Here is a 22198-nt window from a genome sequence, read left to right as displayed (position 1 = left end):
ATCCCAATCATGTTAACCTTTCCAACGAGAGGAAATTTATCCATCAGTTAGAACTTATTACATGTGCTCATGTTTTGAAAGTGTTGTCCAAAGCTGCAATACTCTCTGTGGAACTAAGAAGATTTTGTGAAGTCGTAGGAGAAATGTCTTGTTACACTCCATCCTCGACAAGCCAAATGGCATGTTCTGCAGTGAGAAATGAGTGATAGTTTGCAATTGGCAATGAACACTGATCTCTCAATGAGAGATCAGAGAATAGTAAAAATGTACACCAACATCAAAACTTAACTGAAATGAGCATGATCTGAAAAAGAGCCACAATATACATGTAGGATTAATCCACACAATGTTATGACAATAGAAACCTGATGAATTTTACTTATGAAGTAGCTTTTACCAGGTAGCCTAAATATTGTCAAGGTGGACAGAAATTATTGATAACAATGAGGAACTACTTTCTAAATTCTCAAGTGCTTGAGGCAACAGATTGCTGAGAGACGTGGTAGTATTTTTGTGTGGAAAATAGCCAGATACATCTGTTGTCTATCCTTCCCTACCCTTTTATGTACATATTGATTCTGGTACTGTTAGTTTTAATGTTATTCTCTTTTCAGCTTGCCGGTGCCTGCCAATACATGCTTAACGTTGAGTCCCTTCAGACCAGAAAATAAAAAAAGGGTTCACTTTCATCCCAAAGCATTGATGAAAGGTGGTTGTGTTTCAGCTGTTGGAAATACTAACAAATGGCTTACACTCAGCTGAATATAGGCTGTGGTTTAGACTGCCTACAGCTGCTTCACTCTTCTCTGAGGCAGGGAAAACCCTCCAGAGTTTTCCACTTCTCTCTATTTTAATTTATCTTTTTCTTTCCCTGCTCACTGCCACCCACTTGATTGGTCTCACAAGTTCTTTCTTCAGCCAAAGAAGACTGGGCATTGTTCACTTGAGAAGCCTTTTTAGACTATTCTGGTGAGAATCCTTAGAAGCCATTCACAAAATGGCAGAACGGTTGAGGTTAGAAGGGACCTCTGGAGGTCACCTGGTGCCAGCACCCTGCTCAAGAAAGGCCAACTAGAGACAGTTGCCCAGGACCATGACCAGAGAGCTCCAAGGATGGAGACTCCACAACCTCCCTGGACAGCCTATTCCAGTTCTCAGTCACACTCAGAGCAAAAGAAAGGGTAGCCCTTCTCTTCCATAGGAGAAGAGGAATAGATCCATAAGAGAATGCTCATAGACCCACAAGTCCACCACACAGATCTCTCTCTTAATGGCAGTCGTGTCATTTTAACATTGACAACCTGTTATGTTCGCTTACTGCTCACATAGTGATTTAGCTCAGCCAAATTTTGTTTTCCGTTTGACTACAGCTTTGTTTGTAGCAATTGAATAAATTTTTTATCTTAATGAATTAAATATAAGAGCAAGGTGTCTGAGTTCTCTTTGCTTTCTGTCAAAAGACATCCTATACATATGCTGAGTAGTTGTTCTTTTCACAGGTGCACCTGAAATACAACTCGATTACATGAATCGTGCTGATGTGTAGAATTTAATTGCATTGTTTTACTTTAATCTTCTTCAAAGAGCCAAGAGCTTTTGAGCATTATATTTGGAAATATTTGTTAAATCATTTTTCATACACTGCCACAGCATCTAAAAAACCAAATCACACCTTATCACCTTACTGTGTTTTTTGTGTAATTCAGTTCATTAAGGTTTGATGTTGATTTAATTTTGTCCACAGCAGATTTTAGCTGAGTTTGGTGATGCCTCATTAGGAGATTCATCATCAAAGTCTTAAGACTGCTCAGGGACTTTTAGTGTATGCCTCTGTTCAAGGGGGGCTTTCAGTATTTTGTATGGAAAACGCAGAAGATTTAGTGTTGCGTTTGTCCTTTGACCCAAGTTGAGATCCATTCATCAGTTACAGAAGGAGTATAAAAACCCTGAGCAGAAAAAAGTGTATTTTAGTCTCTGTGCTAAACGATAAGGAATGCACCTTAAAAGTTTCCTTTTGGCGCAATCAGCAGACTACTCCATTTCAGGTATTAAATGATGAGTTAATGTGGCATGTCTGGCAGTGTTTAAAGCCAGGTTGGATGGGGCTTGGAGCAACCTGGTCTAGTGGAAGGTGTCCCTGCCTGTGTCTGGGGGCTGGAACTGGATGAGCACTGCAGGGGGGTCTCACCAGAGCAGCATAGAGGGGAAGAATTCCCTCCCTTGACCTGCTGGTCACACTGCTGGTGATGCAGCCCAGGACATGGATGTATTTCTGGGCTGCAAGCACGCACTGCTGGGTCATGTCCTATTTTTTGGCCACAAGTCCTTCTCGGCAGCACTGCTCAATGTGTTCATCTGTCATCCTGTACTGATCCTGGGCATTGCCCTGACCTGTTTTGCAGGACCTTGTACTTGGCCTTGTTGAACTTCATGAGGTTCATGAACACATGGTTCAAGTACACATGGTTTTCAATGATGTGTGTTTCTGCATCCTGTTTACATTGTAGCCTGCGTTCAAATTCACATAAGCTGCTGAATAAAGTTCTTGTGAAGTTGTTCTCTGAAGAAGTCTTCATTGAAGCATTGCAAAATAGATTGTTACAGTGATTATTTTTGTTCATAGCATAGGCAAATATAGGACGCAGTCACTGACTGCTCACCTCTGCTGTTTGACTGGTGGTGGCTGGAAGATGAGGTGTGTGCCAGGTGCTCTCCAAGCTGCTCTACCATCCTCCCTCCTCATCTTGACAGGGGAGAGAAAACATAACAAAAAGCTTGTGGGTCAAGATAAGGACAGAGAGAGCCCACTCAACAATTACAGTCACAGGCAAAACAGACTCGACTCAAGAGGAATTAATTTACTTTATTGCCAATCAAAACAAAGTAGGGGAATGAGAAATAAAACCAATTCTTAAAACAGCTGCTGTCCCCCCCTCCCTTCGTCCCAGACTCAACTGCACTCACGGTTTTCTCTGCCTCCTAGAGAGAGGTTCTGGGGCACAGGGAATGGGGGATGTGGTCAGTTCATCACACATTCTCTGCTGCTCCTTCCTCCTCAAGGAAGGAGTCCTCGTACTCTTCCCCTGCTGCAGTGTCGAGTTTTTCCCATGGGAGACAGTCCTCCTTGCCATGCAAACCCAATACGATGTGCTAGCATTTAACATTTATTTTTTTATTTTTTCTTTAATATAGAATTCACATAGTAAAATTGTTGACCACGTCTGATTGGTGTTTCTCTACAGGGGAAATGTGGTGCCCAAATTAACTGTGTCACGGAAGACATGCATGTTGTTTTCACAAATTTGTAAAGTATTACAAGGTTTCAAAATGGAGATTTCATTTTTTAATTTATTTGGGTATCTGCTATGGGTGTGTGTGTGTACATAATGAAATTCACATGCTAATTTAGTAAGATGTGTTTGTCATTAGTCGTGTTGAAAAAAGAAATTGTAGGTGTTTCTGCTGCCTAACATGTATGGAAAAAACTTTGCAACTTACTGTTGTATAATATCTGTATTATGCTAAAACTGATGGTTGGTTTTGACTGCCCAATATAACAATATAACAATATTGTTAGGCATTTAATGGCTTACTGTTACGTTGCGTTTAAGTTACAGACATTTTTAAAGTAAGAAATAAATATTGCACTTAAATAAACACTTAGCAATTTAAAAGTCAGGGGAATATGGCATTGAAATGGCCATACATCCCTTTAAATCACAAAAGTAAAAGTGTTGCATAGTGAAGGCAACTTAATCACCTACAAAGTACAGGGATAGTATGAGTCTGAATAAACAAATAATTTCCAAATAGTAGTGAAGAGGAGACTATTTTAAACATCAGTCACAAGCCATGGTAGCCTAAATTTAAGGACAGTAATTGGCCACTTGTGAAGCATTTCTAGAATCAATTGCATCAAAGCACATTGGAAAATAAATTGTCTTCAGTTGTGGTCTTTTGCTTTGTTTTTAATGCGACACTGAACTTGATGCTGCTCACAGTATGAGTTTTCGAGCAGCACCTTAAAAAATACTGTAGTTATGTTGCAGCTACGAGTTGCAAGAAGCAGGATGGGGAGGAATCTGGGGATTTGTCAGATAAATATTTTGCCTGTGTCATAAACATACACTCTTTGCCATGGATGAGAGATTTCTGGAATGCTCCAGAGATTATTGCAGTTTGTGTAGTAGGTGGAGGTGACTTTAGGCATGTGGCAGGAGGAATTGTATGTGGACATTTTAATTTCTTATCTTGCCCCATGATTGTTGGTCAGGGTCAGATCATATGAATCTCTCCTTATGCCAAGCAACATGGGGTAGCACGAGATCACTGTAGTAATTGCTTATGAAATAATTAGCCGATAGCGCATATATACTGCACATAAATATATATATGTAGGGCTTATCCCATCTCCAGTACTATTTTGCTTTCTCTGCAATTTTCAGAATACAGATTTACATAAGTCAACACTTATTGCGCATCTTAAAGATCTTGCTTATCATAAGTGCAGGCCTTCTTGTGCCCTGAAAGAATTCTGATGGCTTCTGTTCCCTGTGATTTAGTACTGAAAGTCAGTCCAGCCATCCCTTGTTTCTGCAGATAGAGTTCAGTTGAGACCAAGGCATGAATGCAGATTGAAAATCTCCTGAATCTCACTCCCATCCCCCCAAAAAAGTCCCTTTGCAGTGCTGTTTGCAGGTTTGAACTGATGCAAGTTAAATTTACGTTGCTTTGGTTTTTCATGGAGAAGGTGTGAGAGAAGCTGCTTTCAGTCTCGTCATTCCAATATATTTATCTTTCAACAAAATTAGCAGTACATTCTTTTGAAAGCAGTATGCTGTGAATTTCAGGAGGTCCTTGTGTAAAACTAGAGAAGTTGTCAAAATGTGGTTGATATTGCCATTTAATTGTATCAGCATTAGAGAAGATTAATTATTCTTTTTTTCTTATCATCCCACAGGTCATAAATGTTGATGGAACAATGAGGAAAACCCTCCTAGAAGATAAGCTTCCACATATATTTGGGTTCACACTGCTGGGAGATTACATCTACTGGACTGACTGGCAGAGAAGAAGCATTGAAAGAGTTCACAAGATAAAGGCTAGCAGAGACATCATTATTGATCAGTTGCCAGATTTAATGGGCCTTAAAGCAACAAGTGTTACCAAAGTGTTTGGTAAGCAGGAGCAATCATAGGATGAATCTGTAATAGTTTCTAGATGGGTTTGCTTTCATTAAGGAACCGTTGATCGTTTGTATTGAGAATAACTGTGGGATTATATATTTTAATAATTTTAAAGGAAAACTGTAGCTATTGTCTCTAAAGTTGGGAAAATACAGTGTTACAAAAGAAGTATGGGCTTCTGCTTCATAGTGACATTTGACATAAGTCTTCCACAGCTTCCTACTGCACTCTTTGAATTTTTATGAGGAAAACTTTATTCCTGCCTCCAGTAATAGGAATTGTTACTTTCAGTGCTCACAGAATTGCTCAATTTTCTGATGTTCTTTTCTTCTAGTACAACATCTCAGTGATATTCTGTTAGCAGAATGGTTTTTAGTAGGTTGAGTAGTGTATGCAGAGTTAGTGGCCATTACAGCATTGCCTCAAAGTATGTGGCACTACACTATTAACTTTAACACCTAAATCATACTTAAATAGTAACAATTAAATCTCGCCGTTAGTATGGAATCAGCAGCTAGAGCTCCACGTTCTTCCACTGCATTGGCTGAAACAAGCAACCAGCGTTTTAGGTCCTCTGGCAGCAATCTGCAGGGCAGTATGTCACAGTACCCCCTGGCTTCACTAGTAACTCATGAGAGGTGTGTGTTCACCACAGATCTGTCAACTACCTGGAATATTGGAGTCTGGGCATAGCAGAGAATAGTTGCAGAAGGATCACGTGCAGTAGATTGTCAAATTACACCTTGCTAGTCCATGGATTTCCAGCCTTTCAGGAAATTTTACTTGAAGTCAAGTCCTCAAGCTGAAGTAACGGCATTAGCCTGAAATATGTATGTCCTAAAAAGGGAAAGAAACCTGGTTGAGGCTGATCTTGGAGATTTCCTTGTGGTAACAGTCTTTAAATACCCAAATCTGTGGTTGCTGCAGATGGGGTATAGCACCTATTTATCTTTTGGTCCTTATTCTGTCTTCCGCATTCCCTTCCTATCTGGTCATGGCTGTTCACAAGGGAAAATAAGTGTGAGATTGTGGTGATCTGATTGGAATTGTTTCTGCTAATGAATCTTTTCAGCTCTAAATTAAACAGCTGAGAAAGAACTGCAGTTACCCAGCTCTTTTCTCATAATTTTGTATCAGTGAACATTTGAAAAACGGATGGATTCAAAGAGATACAAAGACGGAGTATTTGGCCAAAAATAGCTAAGCTGAACATGTATGTAATTACCCTTCTTCAGTGAAGGAACTCAATCTTTGGGGAAACTAGACGGCTATGTTTGTAGCTATTATTTGTACTATAGGAGGGATAGGACCACTTTCCTAATCCTCGGGTAGGAGGAAATAAACAGTTTTGAGTGTTGGTTTGGATTGTTGGGTGCTTGGCTAATTGCTTGGAAGCATATAAATATCGTGTAATCTTGCAATAAATGATCCAGCTTGCATTCTGCTTCTGGGTCCGTGCCTTCCATCCTCACAGGTTTGGGTTTTTTTAATTCCCTGTTGACAACCCATAGTGATAACTTAGTTTGAAAAATTATAATTACATTGCATTTCCATTCAGCCTCCCCCTACCTCCACACTGCACCAGTAACTGTTTTGTTTTGTGTTTTCTTTAAGGAACTAACCCATGTGCAGAGAACAACGGAGGCTGCAGCCATCTGTGTTTCTTTACACCCCAGGAGACCAGGTGTGCCTGTCCCATTGGCCTTGAGCTGTTGAGTGACATGAAGACTTGCATCATTCCTGAAGCCTTCTTAGTTTTCACAAGCAGAGCAGCAATTCATCGGATTTCCCTTGAAACAAATAATAATGATGTTGCTATTCCTCTTACTGGAGTCAAGGAAGCATCTGCTCTGGATTTTGATGTCTCTGATAACAGAATCTATTGGACTGATGTTAGTCTGAAGGTATTACTGACATGTGAATTCCCTGAATATAAAGCCACAGAGCAGTTACTTTGATCTAACAAAGGTCTCTGTTACATGATCTGTCCTGCAGTTGCTAATGTTGTCATTGAATTGCATCCAAGGAGACTCTTGGAGCTGAAGACAGTTGCATTGTTGAATGCACAGTTGGGTGACAGGCATTTTCCTGCTTCAAAGAAAAATCCAAAGTAGTGTCTGCCCATACCGAATGCCTTGGATGCTGCATGTGCTGCATCCATATATGCATCTATTGTAGAAAAGCTGTTTTCATGTCACAGAGTAATTTAAACATCGAGCTTGACAACCACCCCAGCTTTCTATCCTTTTCCAGTGTTGACTTGAAAGGCAGTCTTACTCAATATTAACATTTGGCAAGCGAACTTTGGACTGGTTGCTGTTAGTCTGTGGCTCCAGCTTGGCACAGAAAAGGCCAGGGAACTTGTCCAGCACCCTCCGCACTGTGTTAAGCCCCGGCCTGTCCCCAGTTCTGTCTCAGTGTATTCCCCAGGAGTTTGACATTGCCTGTGACATGTTTGGTTCACATCCAGGTGCATGCTAAAATAAGTGTTGTGCTGGTCATCAGCGTTACTTTGCTTTTGAAGTGAAGTAATGGTAGAAAATGATGGATTCACTTCACTAGAACTGAATTCCTCTGTTTAGCCTTTTAATAGGTTTTCCAGAAGCAATCAAAGTTTCCTTGCCAATGTGCCTAAGCCGTAATAGGGAAAAGCTCACTTTTAGCCACTGCAGGGCATGTGGAGTTTCCATAGCCTCTCTGTGAAGACTAATGAGGGTTGTACTTTAGCGTTAACAGTGCTGGTTGTGGTGTGGATACCTTTCCTTCAGGAGCAGTGCCAATGTAATAAATTAGCATACTGCAGACACAGTTACTAAATAAATCTCCCACAAGCACATGGAGAGCTGGTCTGTGGTCACCTTAACTATTTGTAGTGGAAAACACGTTATTTCAGCTGCGTCAGTGCAAAGATCCCGGTCTCACTGTGCAGGACTGGAAAACATGTTACTTGTTTGTGGCTTCCTGAATTATCCAGCATACTCTATTTTCACACAGATGTCAGTGTATGTTTCGGCACATCTGGGTTTTCATTCCCTCTGCCCGCCCGCCTCCTGCAGCTTAGCAGCAGGTAGTGTAACTTCAGAGCCCATAGTCTTCTCCCTTTCCTTTGATGACCACCACTTCCCTGATCTCCTCCTGCCTCTGGTTGTATGAGGATCCGCTTTCAAAAACAGTTATACTTTTTTTGAGACATGGTTTATAGTTGTACAGATATACTATATGATTTCTGGTTTTGAGATTTACTTTTAAAAAAATCACAGAATCACAGACTGGTTTGGGTCGGAAAGGATCTTAAAGATCATCTAGTTCTGACCACCCCTGCCACAGGGTAAAATATAAAATGTCTCTTACCCCGACACATTCATTTATCAAATCATTAAGAAATTAATAGGGTTTGAGATTTGTTTCTGAGACTTAAAACATTACAGTGAATGAAGTAATTAAAAAGAGCCCACCAAACCTTGTATGTGTAAATAGGAGGGAGAAGAGATAAGAAAGAATCTGCAGATACATAGCGCTTTCTGAAAATCATACCCTTTTAAGATGTCCTGGACTAACCATCAGAAACCATCAGCTTTGAAAATTCACATTGTTTTATTCTGTGAACTGCTCTGTCATTTTTGGCAACAGAAAGTTATTTTAGAAAATGTAACACTGGCTGATTTTTTTTTACTGATTTATTTTTTTGTACCCTAAACTTGATAGCGATCATTCATTTTATTTCTGTGGGCTATCTGTAAACACTGTAATAGTTTTACACAATTGTTTTCCAGACCATAAGCCGAGCTTTCATGAATGGGAGCTCTGTTGAACATGTGATTGAGTTTGGGCTGGATTATCCTGAGGGAATGGCTGTAGACTGGATGGGAAAGAATCTCTACTGGGCAGATACTGGAACGAATCGTATTGAAGTAGCCCGCCTGGATGGACAGTACAGGCAGGTCCTTGTGTGGAAGGACTTGGACAACCCAAGGTCTCTGGCTCTTGATCCTACCAAAGGGTAAGGGACAGTGCTGTTTTTCAAAGCTTTGTGTGCTTATTCTTGTACATGACAAGTTAATTGGCATGTTATATAGCTCCATTTCTGTAGAGTCTTCGGAAAGATGATAAATGCTCCACAATCCTGCGGGTTACAATGAAAAATTAAGAATTGTCAATCATATTTTTCTGCCTTTATGTACTGCAATACTTAATGGGTTATTCCTATTTTTTTTAATGATTATTATTATTATTAAGAAAATAAATGTAGAAAAAGCAAAGCATGCAGCTAAACACAATCTTAGCTGATGTACTCTTTTTGTTCCACTTGTCCTTGCAGATACATGTACTGGACTGAATGGGGAGGTAAACCTAGAATTGTTCGAGCATATATGGATGGAACAAACAGCATCACTTTGGTGGACAAAGTGGGTCGTGCCAATGACCTCACTATTGATTATGCAGACCAAAGGCTATATTGGACTGACTTAGACACAAGCATGATTGAGTCATCAAATATGCTAGGTAATCTAGTGTTATATTGCACCAGCCAGTACAGTATGTGCTGGCCATAGTAAAACAGTTGAGTAATATAAAATTGGAATAGTATAATTCATATTAAACTTGTGTGTATATTTTTCTCATGAAAGGAAATGAAGTGTTGAATGTTTAAGAATATTCTTTAACTATTCCTAAATTAATAACCATATAATGATTTATAGTGATGGTGAGATAGAATGTCATTTCTGTGTGTTGATATGAAAATGCCTGTTTTACCAAAACAGAGGTGATCTCTGAGTTTCTCAGTGTGGGCAGCATATAGGTCCACTCTAAACTACCTCTGACTTTTCAGTCTGGACACTCATTTTTTGTTGAAGTATTATCTCTGTTTCCAGTTTTACACAGTTGTATTAGTTGAAAAACAAAACCAAAATACAGCTTGCATTTCCTGCAGTCTGAAGTGTTGTGCAGCTACTTCTGCAGTATATCATAACATGTTTTGTACACAACTTTACACATTTTCATATCTTCCATTGGAATTTTGTTTATACATACAAGGGGTGTGCTAAGATTTACTAAACTTTCATACAGATTTTGACATGATAACTAACTGGATAAAAGAAGGAAATTTTGTTTTCTGCAGCTGACATAGAGCTTTTGTATTGTCCGGATGTTTTGTAAATATTAAATGGCGTTCAAGGTTTTAGCTGAGGCAGATTTTTTGAGAAAAGAGAGTTTATATAAGTTTCCAAATGCCACACAATGAATCAGTGATAGGATCAGAAATGGCATCCAGAAGTTCCTGACCTGGCATCCTATCCCAGTACCATTTTCAAGGAAAGGCCTTTGTAAGATGGGAATTAATGCCTCTGAGGTTCGCATATTAAAATCAAAGTTTATTTGGCAGAACACAGTATTTAAGCAAACTCATACATGATTGTTACAGCAAATGCTCTGATTGATGATATATGTAACTTCGCTGCAACTTTTCTTTAATCTGTGAAAAGCTATCATTAGAGTGAGAATATTAGATTATTTTTAAAGGGTTTATTGTATGTGCATTATCTCCAGAGAATCTATTAAGCTCGGGAAAACAGAGAAAGTGATGCAGTTTTGGATTCCGATGCTATCGCTGATTTTGTATTTCTTGTGTTTGTTTTTTTTGGATTACTGTTGTAGTTGTATTACTGTTTAGAAGTTGCAGTAAGATTGGCTTTTATCTAGAGTTGCTTATTCTTCCATCCGGTGTCTGTGATCTGTTAAAGCTCTCACTAAGCTTCTACGCTACACTTGGAGAAACAAAATAGCCATAGGCAAGGTTAAACTAGAAACTGATTGTGGCATTGAGAAGAAACACAATATTGAAATCATCTGTGGTAAATTAAACTGGTTCTAAAGCTGAACCTACTGTTCCTGTTATTTGTGATGAGAAAGTAAAAGGATGAGCACTGAAGCTAACATTGTATGATGTCTTTTTAGTTGGCAGATTGTAAAGACTCAGGTAGACTTCTGGTAAGTAGGCTCAATCAATTAAGGAAATGTTGTTAGACTTGGCCTACATTATGCCATGCCAGTCTCCTTGCCAGGAGAGATCTGAATGAGTGTGGCTGATAGAAACATCTACCCTGCCAGCAATGAATGAAGCCCTTTTAAGTGAATGAATGAATGCTGTCCCAGCTTGATCTTGGTCATTATAAACATCACCCAGATGGAAAAAGTCACTTTCTAGGGGGAGATAGTCCTCCATCTACAGACTATCAAAATTCAGTTAGACAGCTTATCTGCTTCCTTCAAAAGAGCCTATCCCCTGAATTCAACACTGTGGACCAGAATTGCTCTGAGGAGTGCCTGAGAGTGTGCAGAATATCTGAGCACCTAACTTGGATGCTTTAGATACCTAAAAGTAATTGGGAAGGCTGCCTTTATATTTACTTTGGTGTTTTATAGGGAAATGGCTTCAAGTTCTTGTTTTGGGGGTTTTCATGCCTTCTCCAGTCTTGGCCATATGGGAGAGGGCACAACGGTAAATAGGACAGGGGAATCAAAATGAAGTGTTCTGTAGAATCTAGCATTGGATGTTTTGTGGAGAAGAAGATGCTGATGAAGGCTACATCTTCATTTAGTGTAAAGTTGCAGAGATTCATAGGGGTTTGTACTTGAAAATGTTTGGGAAGGTGATTTACAATAAGACTGTACTTAGTAGTGTATCTGTGGCAGAGGCAATCTAATGCTCTGGGAGGTGTTAAAACTGTTGTGAATGTTGCTATCTGAGCCACTGAGTGTGGGAGTATTGGGATTTCTGCCAAACAAATGGTTTTCTGATCTCTTGGTATGTTAAATTGCGCTGCAAAAGATTTGTGTTTCTAGAGTGAAACACCATAATTTCTTATACTTTTTTCTCTGTGAATCTTGAGATTGTTGTATGTTGTTGCTTTCATGCATATTAACTGGGGGTTTTATTGGCCTAAGATATTCCTGAGCTGATGGTATTCTTGAATATGTTTTCCCACATCTGTTCGGGATAATAAGCGTGAGATGTACAGGGCAGTATTTAAATGGCAACGCACTGGCACAGTTTCAGACTGCTTTATAGTCCAGACAGTATCAGGATAAGGTTTTTGAATGCAAATGTTTAGGTTACTTGTTGAGCAGATACTGGTTAATAATGAATCCCATGATGCCTACTTGGAAAATGAGGTTATATGTTAAAAAGGGAATCAAAAACATTTTCTTGATGCCAGTCACACTCTTCATTTCATGACTTGGGAATTGTCCTTTAGTTATTATCCTTATTTTTGTAGGCCAAGAGAGAGAAATCATAGCAGATGATCTACCTCATCCATTCGGATTAACCCAATACAATGACTACATCTACTGGACAGACTGGAATCTTCACAGTATAGAAAGAGCAGACAAGACCAGTGGGAAGAACCGGACACTTATTCAGGGCCATCTGGATTTTGTGATGGATATATTAGTCTTCCATTCTTCACGTCAAGATGGCTTGAATGATTGTGTGCAAAATAATGGCCATTGTGGTCATTTGTGCCTTGCCATACCAAATGGATTTAGGTGTGGCTGTGCTGCTCATTATACCTTGGATCCCAACAGCAGGAACTGTAGTTGTAAGTCTTTTGTTTGCTACTCTATTCTTCAGTGCTTGTGGCTCCCAGGTGTTCGTTATCCCTTTCAGTACAGCAAGTGAAGGGATATTTCAAGTCCATTTCATCAGGGACTGCAGTGATAGGACAAGGGGCAGTGGGTTTAAACTTAAACAGGGAAGTTCAGGTTAGATATAAGGAAGTTCTTTACTGTGAGTGTGGTGAGGCACTGGAACAGATTGCCCAAAGAAGTGGTAAGTGCTCCGTCCCTGGCAGATTTCAAGGCCAAGTTGGACAGACAGAGCCTTGGGTGACATGGTCTAGTGTGAGGTATTCTTTCCTGTGGCAGAGGGATTGGAAGTAGATGATCCTAAGGTCCTTTCTAACCCAAACTGTTCTGTGATCCTATGATTCTATGATTTCAGAGGTTCTCCTTTAAATATGAGAACATGGTAGGCAGTTTTATATCCATTTTTCTGACATGAATTAGGGCTGAAGATTTGTATTTCAAGTCTTAGAAATAACAGCACTGTCAAGTCTGGTCTTACTTATTTTAATAGAAGTGCTTTCTAGGTGATTCAGCAGAGTGATTGAAGCTTTCCCGGTCCTTACCTAAGTGTGTAGGTGGGAGGAAGAGAAATTCTAAACAAAAAAAAATGTCTTTTTCTCTTCTGTGTTTAATAAAATCATCAAAAATAACATCCAGTAAAACAGCCTCCTAAGTAGTCTGCGCAATGTGCACATGCACTTGAAATCCATAGAAGTTTGTTTTCCCTGTGTGTGATAGATGTTATGAGCCTGCCAGTTCACTAGTTGTCCAGTAAGAAATTAAGCTTCTAGTGAAAATAGCAGATAAATATAAAATGCACCGTAGACTTAAACCAACAAACCTTCGGGCATCCTGGCACAGTAGCATATAAGGAAGTTTTAGCTGGATGAAACAGTGGGTTTACAAAAGACAGGTCCTGCTTGACTAACCCATCTCCTCCTATGACAAGATGACAGTGGACAAGGGAAAGGCTGTGAGTGCTGTAAACCTGGACTTTAGTAAAGCTTTTGACACCATCTCCCGCAGCATCCCCTGGAGAAATTGACTCCTCATGGCTTGGACAGGTGTACTGTTCACTGGGTAAAAAACTTGCTGGCTGGCCAGTCCCAAAGAGTGGTGGTGAATGGAGTTAAATCCAGCTGGCAGATGGTCACAAGTGGTGCTTCTCAGGGCTCAGTACTGGGGCCAGTTCTGTTTGGTATCTATAGCAATGATCTGGCTGAGGGGATCCAGCGCATCCTCAGTTTGCAGACAACACCAAGTTGGGTGGCAGTGTTGATCTGCTGGAGGGTAGGAAGGCTCTGCAGAATGATCTGCACAGGCTGGATCTGTGAGCTGTGGCCAGTGGTATGAGGTTCAACAAGGCTCAGTGCCAGGTCCTGCACTTGGGTCACAACAACCCCTTGCAATGCTCCAGGCTTGGGGAAGAGTGGCTGGAAAGGTGCTCATGGAAAAGGACCTGGCAGTGCTGATTGACGGAGCTGAACATGATCCAGCTTGTGCCCAGGCAGCCAAGGCAGCCAAGGGCATCCTGGCCTGTATCACAAATAGCATGGCCAGCACGGTCAGGGCAGTGATCATCCCCCTGTACTGGGCACTGGTGAGGCTGCACCTCAAGTTCTCAGTTTAGTTCTGGGCCCCTCACTATAAGAAGGACATTGAGCTGTTAGAGCGGGTGCAGAGAAGGAGAACAAAGCTGGTGAAGGGTCTAGAGAACAAGTTTAGGAGTGTCAAGGGGGACCTTATTCCTCTCTACAGCTACCTGAAAGGAAGGTGGAGCAAGGTGGGTTTCAGTGTCATTTCACAAGTAATAAATGATAGAACACAAGAGGAAATGGCCTCAGCTTGTACCGGGAGAGGTTTAGATTGGATATTAGGAACAATTTATTCACTGAAAGCATTGTAAAGCATCAGAACAGGATGCCCAGGGAAGTGGTGGAGTCACCATCTCTGGAGGTATTTAAAAGACATGTAGATGTGGCACTTAGGGACATGGTTTAGTGGTGGAGTTGGCAGTACTGCGTTAGTGGGTGGTCTTTTCTAATCTAAATGATTCTATGATGATACAGGAAAACCTTGACTCTGTATTCCCCATTGTCACTGGTGTTTAAATTCCATATGGGGCACATACTTATAATATGAAAAGGAAATACTTTCTGGGTGAGGATATGCACATTTATCCTCCAGAAGTACACAAAGAAACATTTTCAACTTCATAGCAAAAATCTTCAATTATGAATTACCTTCATTTTCATTGTGAATATAATTGCCTCTCTGGGATTTTGTTTTGGATATTGTCTTCTGTGTGGATGTATTTTTGACCATGTGAGTTGCATTTTCTTATGCATTCTGTTTTGGCTTGTTTTAGCCCCTGCCAGCTTCCTGTTGTTTAGCCAGAAATCTGCAATCAGCCGGATGATACCAGATGATCAGCAAAGTCCAGATATCATACTGCCTATGCATGGTCTAAGGAATGTTAAGGCTATCGATTATGATCCCTTAGATAAATTTATCTACTGGGTGGATGGACGTCAGAATATTATAAAAAGAGCCAAAGATGATGGCACTCAGGCAAGTTTACATGGTGTAGCTTTGTGCAGGTCTTTTGTGTGCATTATGCTTTATGCTTGACTTTCCATCTCCTGCACCAAGGAATCATTGATTTAAACTTTAGTCTTGCTAACACTTTCTTATGTGTATGCTATTTGTGTGTGAAAATTACTGAGGGCTTTTAGGATAACGATTTTAATTTATACACAAAGATGTGTAATAAAATGTAGTACGTCGTATGTATCTGAAACTTTAAGCCTTGAATTGCAATCTTTAATGAAGGCTGAGCACTGAAGTAAGGCAGACTGAGTATACCAAGTTTATATACTGTGCTTTATACTCAGCACAGATAAACTGTATTCTAAAAATTAATATTGTGCATGCCAATTGTGCGATATTGTCATCATTGTAAAGCTCTCTCAAACTGAAAACTCTCAGCTACCCAAGCTGTAGTTAAACGCTGAGAGAATGCAGAGTTGATTGCCGTGACAGATAGGTATAGGCTTATCTACATGCTTAGTTGTTTTAAATCTGTTGGGGACAGTATTCTTTTTGTGCTAGTTATTCATTCACACAACAGTGGGAAGAAGTGTACTCTTCTTGTAGGCAATGTTATGTGTTAACATATAGCTCCCAGGTCAAGGTAACACAGTCTTTTTTGAGTAAGAATGTGAAAGGAAGTGGACAGTGGGCAATTTACATTTTCCTCATTCTGGGGCAGTCATACCTGAGCAATATGACATGATCTCAATGTCATGCATCTTGGGACTCAGAGGTTTAACGGTTTCCTTTAAAGGAAATTTTATTTTTTGGCCATTTCTTTTAGGATTGGAAGGAGGTATGGTGGGATGGGCATCTAGCTGGGTTGTGGATGAATTTTGAAGAAGTTTTGCTCTTGCTTTTTGGGATTATGCTAGGTGCTAATTGTTGTAGTCTAGCTTCTCTTTGGTACTTGCTAGGTGCAAATTGCAAAGGAGATTCATTTGCTCTGTGTTTTCCTTTACCTTGGTCACACAGCTTTGAAGACGTAGAACCCCTGCAAATTCTGGCTTTCCAATTTTCACTAATTATTTTTACTTAATTTTGTTGAATTGTGCTGTTTGCAGACGGTGCATATGAACTTCATACCTGAATAATGTTACCCTTGACTTTAGGAAAAAAAAATCATTTCTTTTTATTTTTAGTCACACTGTCCAGACAAAATAGAGATAAAGCTTTATATAAAAAGAAAAAAGCCTGTATGTCACTATGCAGAACTTAGTGGCTTAAAATCAAGTTGCTGAAATATAACTTTCACAAGTAATGCTATGTTCTGTAATTCATTTGACATAAATTGAGCACAGAATGGTGTCTCCAGCTTTCTTGACCCATATAAACTTTCCCTGATACTGTTTCTATGTTTGGATTGGGAGCACTGCATTAGGAAACTTAAGGAAACCACCACTGCCCCCTCACCATCATCATGTCGCCAGAAGCAGTCACCTTTGAAGGCTACTTTGATGCTGGGAGTCCTGCCAGCAGTATTACTATCCCAAGGGCACTGGGATTGGCTGTACGCTAGTGGAGCCTGTGTAATGTTAAAGAAACAATGGAAAGATTATTTGCCTTTAGGGATGTTTCTATATGCTCTAGTGCTTTTCACAGAAATAGTTTTGAAGTCTAGTATTCAAAATAGAGTTAGAAGTGTAGTAAATAGTATGCTGGAAGAGGTTGAGGGTAATGTTTCCAGGAACTTGGCAATGTCAACTTTTGTAAGGTCTGTCATAAAGACTGTGAGGGTAAAAGCAAGATAATGTTACTAGTATGGGTGTGAAGCAGAGCTGTAGCCATTTGACATGTAAGCAAACAGAACCAAATTTCATTAAAAGATCTTCATTTTTAAGAGAAGCCAGGACTTAAAGAAAATCAGTATCTACAACACTATAAATAATAAAGTAAGGAGACTTTGGCAAAAGGTAGAGATTTGTTCAGTTGACTGTATAACAGTGCAGGTCTGGCCAGATGGCTGCCTTGTTTCTTGCATTGTTCCATTCAAGTTTGTTCCATGCATAAACATTCAGTATTGTTTTCTTCCATCTCTTGCTAATTAATTCTACTTACAGGAGGCCCCACAACTGCTTTCTGGGGAGTTTTGCATAATCTTGTGCATTTTCTCCAGATGTTTTTCCTCTAATCCACAGTTTGAATCAAATCTTTTTTTTTTTGTTACTGTTGTTAAGCTTTATTACATTTCTTGTATTTGCTGTTTCCTTGTTATTGTTGTAGGTAGGTAGGTAAACCATGCTTTCTGTGCAATCAGTGTTCTTCAGTCAATAATCACAATAATTAATGGAAATTGTTCCCCACATGTTGTCTTGCAGCCTTTCACTGTCATGAGTACTCCAAACCAAAGCCAGAACCCAGAGAAACAGCCACACGACCTTAGCATTGATATATACAGTCATACCTTGTACTGGACCTGCGAGGCCACCAATTCAGTCAATGTCCACAGGCTGAACGGCGAGTCAATTGGAATGGTGCTGCGTGGGGATCATGACAGGCCCAGAGCCATTGTAGTAAATGCAGAACGAGGGTGAGATTCCTCTCTGTACCTTGTACAGAGCATTCTTGGGATGTTTGCCAGCTGTGTGTGTGTGAATCTTGTGTTGCATCTGTATATTTTGAAAAGGAGACTTTTTGCGTATTTTACTGTTCAGGATGTCAGTTGACTGCTTGTCCAGTTCTGGCTTTTAAAGGTATCCAGGCTTCTCTTCCTGTTCTCTCCTTGCCTGCCTACTCTGGTATGCTTAGATGTTCACACAACCACTTGGCTGGTTATAGTGAGGAAAAGAAATAACTCAGGTGGGGAAAGCAAAGTAAAACCATCTTATCCTGTTTGCTGTGCACAATCTGGCCACCTAATAGGACAAGCAAGAAAATTTACACTGTTATATCAACTGGGGATCTGGCTTATAAATGCTCGATCATCATAAAACAAATGCTTTCAGGAAAAAAAAAGGGTCTCTCATGATCTAATCTAATAGTATAAAATCAAAGGAACAAACAAACCAACCCCTGTGTTCTCTCCGCTTTTAAGTTAGTTCTGCCTTGATGTGTATCTCAAAAATGTCTGAAATTAATTAAAACAGGTAGGATACACTAAAGTGATTTCTCACAGGTAGAAAATACCTTGTTTTCTGCAAAGCAGTTTTGGCTAGATTCAGCACACCCTCACCTCTGCTCCACGTGGTTAGTAGCTTCATTCTCAGAGGTCAAAGATGGTCCTTTACTGTTCTCTTTGATAAGATAGATGCTTAAATCCCAGTTTACTGCTTACCATGTGCTTAAAAGATGTTGTATGAATGGTTTGTAACTTCGTGGATACAGAGGCACCCAGAGACTGTCGAGGGTTGTATTTTATACAATACTCAGTGTAGTCTGCACAATTCAAAAACTGGTGTGGGGAGTGGAGGAGTAGAGGAAAGATTCTAATCTTATTGGTACTTAAGTCACTTGGACGTCTTTGTTCATATTTATAAAAGTTTTCCATTTGTATTTGTAAAAGCTTATCTGCTTTCTCCATTAAAACAGAAGTTTGAGTTTGTTGACCTCCAAAACTCACATATTTTCTAGTCAGCTTTGTATTCTGGACTACTTCTGCCTTAGTGCCAGGAATACTGCCCTCCACCTCTCCCTTGGCTGCACGTTCCGACTGCTGCCTCTCCTCCTGATGCTGACATGAAAGGCTATGCAACAATGAACACCCCTGTATTAGGGAGCATGCCCATGTTATCCATCACTGAAAAAATCACTAAGTTTTTCCAGAGGGAGTTCTTAGTTTGCCATGTGGGTGCGTAAGCCCTTTTTTCCCTATGCATGGGGCAAGCAGAGACTTTCTGTTTGCAGCTAAATTGGCTTAGGCAGTTGAAAAGAATCGATGGTACTAAGACATCAGGACGTGCCATCCTGAGCTCTTCTTCCTTCTGTGGTCTTTGTTCCTCAAGTTTGGAAGGAACTTGTCCTTGCTGAGAAGGAAAGCAACCCAGAAGGAGAGGGGGTGATGGCTAATGGTTTTGGGTCTTTTTGTCAGAAACAGCTTCTGGGCTTTGATTCACAGATGGGAGCAGCTTTACACAAGGTGGTTGAAGAAAGTCTGTGTAAGTCAGTTAACAGCCCTCACCTCAACAGTGCTGCCAGCACAGCAGTGCTGGGTGCTGAGGCATTTTATGACCTGTGTTAAGGACAAATGCTATTAATTTCAGGCTATCTCAATATGCCAGTTAGCAAATATTTAGGGCTCTGCAGCTGACAGATCTGGATCTTTGTGGCTGGGAGCAACAGTGACCACAGTTGTCCCTCTGTAAGCCTTTCCCACTTACATGCAGAACCTGTGTGCAAAGGTGAGTTGCCTCCTTTCTGAAGGTTCTGATATCTTTGTTCTCAGGTACATGTACTTCACCAACATGCAAGAGCGAGCTCCCAAGATTGAGCGTGCAGCCCTTGATGGCACAGAGAGAGAAGTGCTTTTTACAACTGGGCTAATTCGACCAGTAGCACTGGTGATTGACAACAAACTTGGAAAGCTTTTCTGGGTGGATGCAGATCTGAAGCGTATCGAAAGCTGTGACTTGTCAGGTATGTGATACGCAGTTAAACATTTGGAACAAAGCGTGTGCATGTACAAAAAATGATGGACTGTGTCCTTGCATAGTACAGCATAAAATGCAGGGGAGTTTATTGATATGTTAGATCTAAGTCTCGAATAAATAAGACCTGACAATGGGACTTGGGTAAACTGACATACAAATAAATCAGCAACTAGGCCATCACATGCTGGTAGTTGTATCCTGTGGTTGCAGCTTCCTTTGTACGCATTATTCCTTTTCATGGAATTAAAACTCCATATAACCATATGTTTGCATACTAAATACATATTTTAATACAATTCTTTGGATCTTTTTACAGGGAAAACTAAGCTTTCTCTGGTTATTATTGAACCCAACATTTTAGCGCACAATTATTTGATCAGGCCACACCTAAAGAATCAAACCCTATAGGTAAGATAAATGCAAGGGAAAGCTATAGGTTTAGAAGAAAAACAATATTTATTAACTAGAGAATATGCGCCATGTAGCCAGAAAGCCATGGTTGTATTTGATCCAGCTGAGCTCTCTGTAATGTGATTCACTGAACTGTTGATTTTTTTTAATGAGTTAACAGCATATTTTTATTTTAAGCTATTTTGGGGACTTGCTTCACAGCTTCAGAAGAAATTTGGCAGCCAAAATTTTGTTGGCTTTAATTAGTTCCTCTGAAAAGTATTTTCTGAGAAAAGCACTTTAAAATGGGAATACATGAGCAAAATGATTTTGGTGTAATCTGAGGCTGCTGAATAAATTTGACCAAAATTGTGTATAAGGGGTTTTATGCCAATTAGACTGGTTTGGACAACTTATTCCCTCATAGGCTTAGTGAGAGGACATTGTTATGGAGGATTCTGAAGCTTACACTATATCCTGCTTAACTGCATACTGCTAAATCATGAAGTAACCACAGATGTGCAATGTTTAACTTTCAGAGAGGGTTGAAAGAACCATAAACCTGTCTAACAGTTTTCTTTATGAGTTTCTTGGATTTTTCAGTTAGAGTTATTGATATGTTTTAGACATTCATAAAGCATTCACAAATAACTTGTCTGCTACACCAGGCAGTTAAAAAGTGGTATTCTATATTATTGTTGAAATGATTGGAAAAGATACAAAATTGCTGCAATGAGAACATGCTTTGTTTTCAATTAGATTTTAAATAGAGGAATTGTGTGTCCTTCCAGCTTAATGTTGTTTACATTTAACTATTGATTTCTATCTCGAAAAGAGACACATCTGTTTCATTCTGGGAATCAAAGTATTTAATTACTATGGAAATTCAGCACTTCCTTACCTGCAACATGTTTTATAATCTTTGTTTCTAACGATAATTGTTGAAAATAGCCTTTTTTTTATTTAGATCAAGTTTTTTCATTTTGATCACTCTTCCAAAGAACAATTCCCAAAATAAAAACCTCATAAGCCTGGTTTAGGCCTGGATTTGGTAGGTTGTTCAAAGAAGCTAGGATTCTAGCAGGACTGCTAGATTGCAAGTGTCTCCTGATGCCTCATATATTCACAATTTCAGGCTGCCTTCAGGATATCCTACAGGAAACCAACTTGCCTTTTATTTCTAAATGGATGAGCAATTTAGCACTTAAAAAATTGATGAAGACAGGAGTTTTCTTTATAGTGAGTTGAAATGAAACTTTCCTATTTTTGTTGTATCTTCCATGCAGCTGAAATTTGTACTTTTGAGTCAAAATGTCCCATTTGCTTAGTCTCACAAAAGGACAGTCATCTTTGAAAACCCAATGACACTTAAGGTCATGGGAGTTAAGGTTGCTCAGCAGGTTTCAGGACAAATAAGCAAGTGCCCTGTGCTTTGTTCTTTGAGAACCTCCTTCTGTCAAAAGGTTTCCTAGTATTTCTGCATGTTAAGACCTGCTTAGGGGAAGACAAAGAGCATCTCAGGACCTGCACTGCTGGAGAGTAGTGCTAATGGTCAGGTTCAGTGCCCATTTAGTGACACTAGTGCGGGTACATCTGTTCTTTTACTCTTTACAAGTAAAATCCACTAGTACCTTGGCTACCTCCTGAAAACCGCATTGGTTTGGAAACAAAAGAAATTCAGGGTAAAGAACTAAAACCCCAACTGCAAGTCTGAGAATTTCTGATCTCTCTGTAAATACATCTGATTTGAATGCATGCTGTTTGTCATAACAGGCAGAGTCATTGCAGATGGTAATTTTATGTGCAAAACTAATA

The 22198-nt window shown here is 39.8% G+C and overlaps 1 protein-coding gene across 3 annotated transcripts in view; it reads left to right on the top strand.

Annotated features, from left to right (window-relative positions):
* LRP5 (LDL receptor related protein 5) overlaps positions 1-22198 on the top strand; it is a 134194-nt gene that overhangs the window by 87011 nt on the left and 24985 nt on the right. For all 3 annotated transcript variants that reach the window (XM_062620214.1, XM_062620211.1, XM_062620215.1), the window contains exons 8-15: positions 4961-5177; positions 6801-7090; positions 8960-9186; positions 9505-9689; positions 12467-12790; positions 15184-15386; positions 17726-17937; positions 19789-19979. In XM_062620214.1, the coding sequence (XP_062476198.1) occupies positions 4961-5177; positions 6801-7090; positions 8960-9186; positions 9505-9689; positions 12467-12790; positions 15184-15386; positions 17726-17937; positions 19789-19979 (1849 nt within the window). The remainder of the gene's footprint in view (positions 1-4960; positions 5178-6800; positions 7091-8959; positions 9187-9504; positions 9690-12466; positions 12791-15183; positions 15387-17725; positions 17938-19788; positions 19980-22198) is intronic.

The sequence above is a fragment of the Pezoporus occidentalis genome, unplaced genomic scaffold, assembly GCF_034315485.1.
Source record: "Pezoporus occidentalis ecotype Australia unplaced genomic scaffold, CSIRO_AGI_Poc_V1 ctg22, whole genome shotgun sequence".
In the NCBI taxonomy this organism is placed as follows: domain Eukaryota; kingdom Metazoa; phylum Chordata; class Aves; order Psittaciformes; family Psittacidae; genus Pezoporus; species Pezoporus occidentalis.
This window is presented reverse-complemented; position numbering and strand designations above follow the sequence as displayed.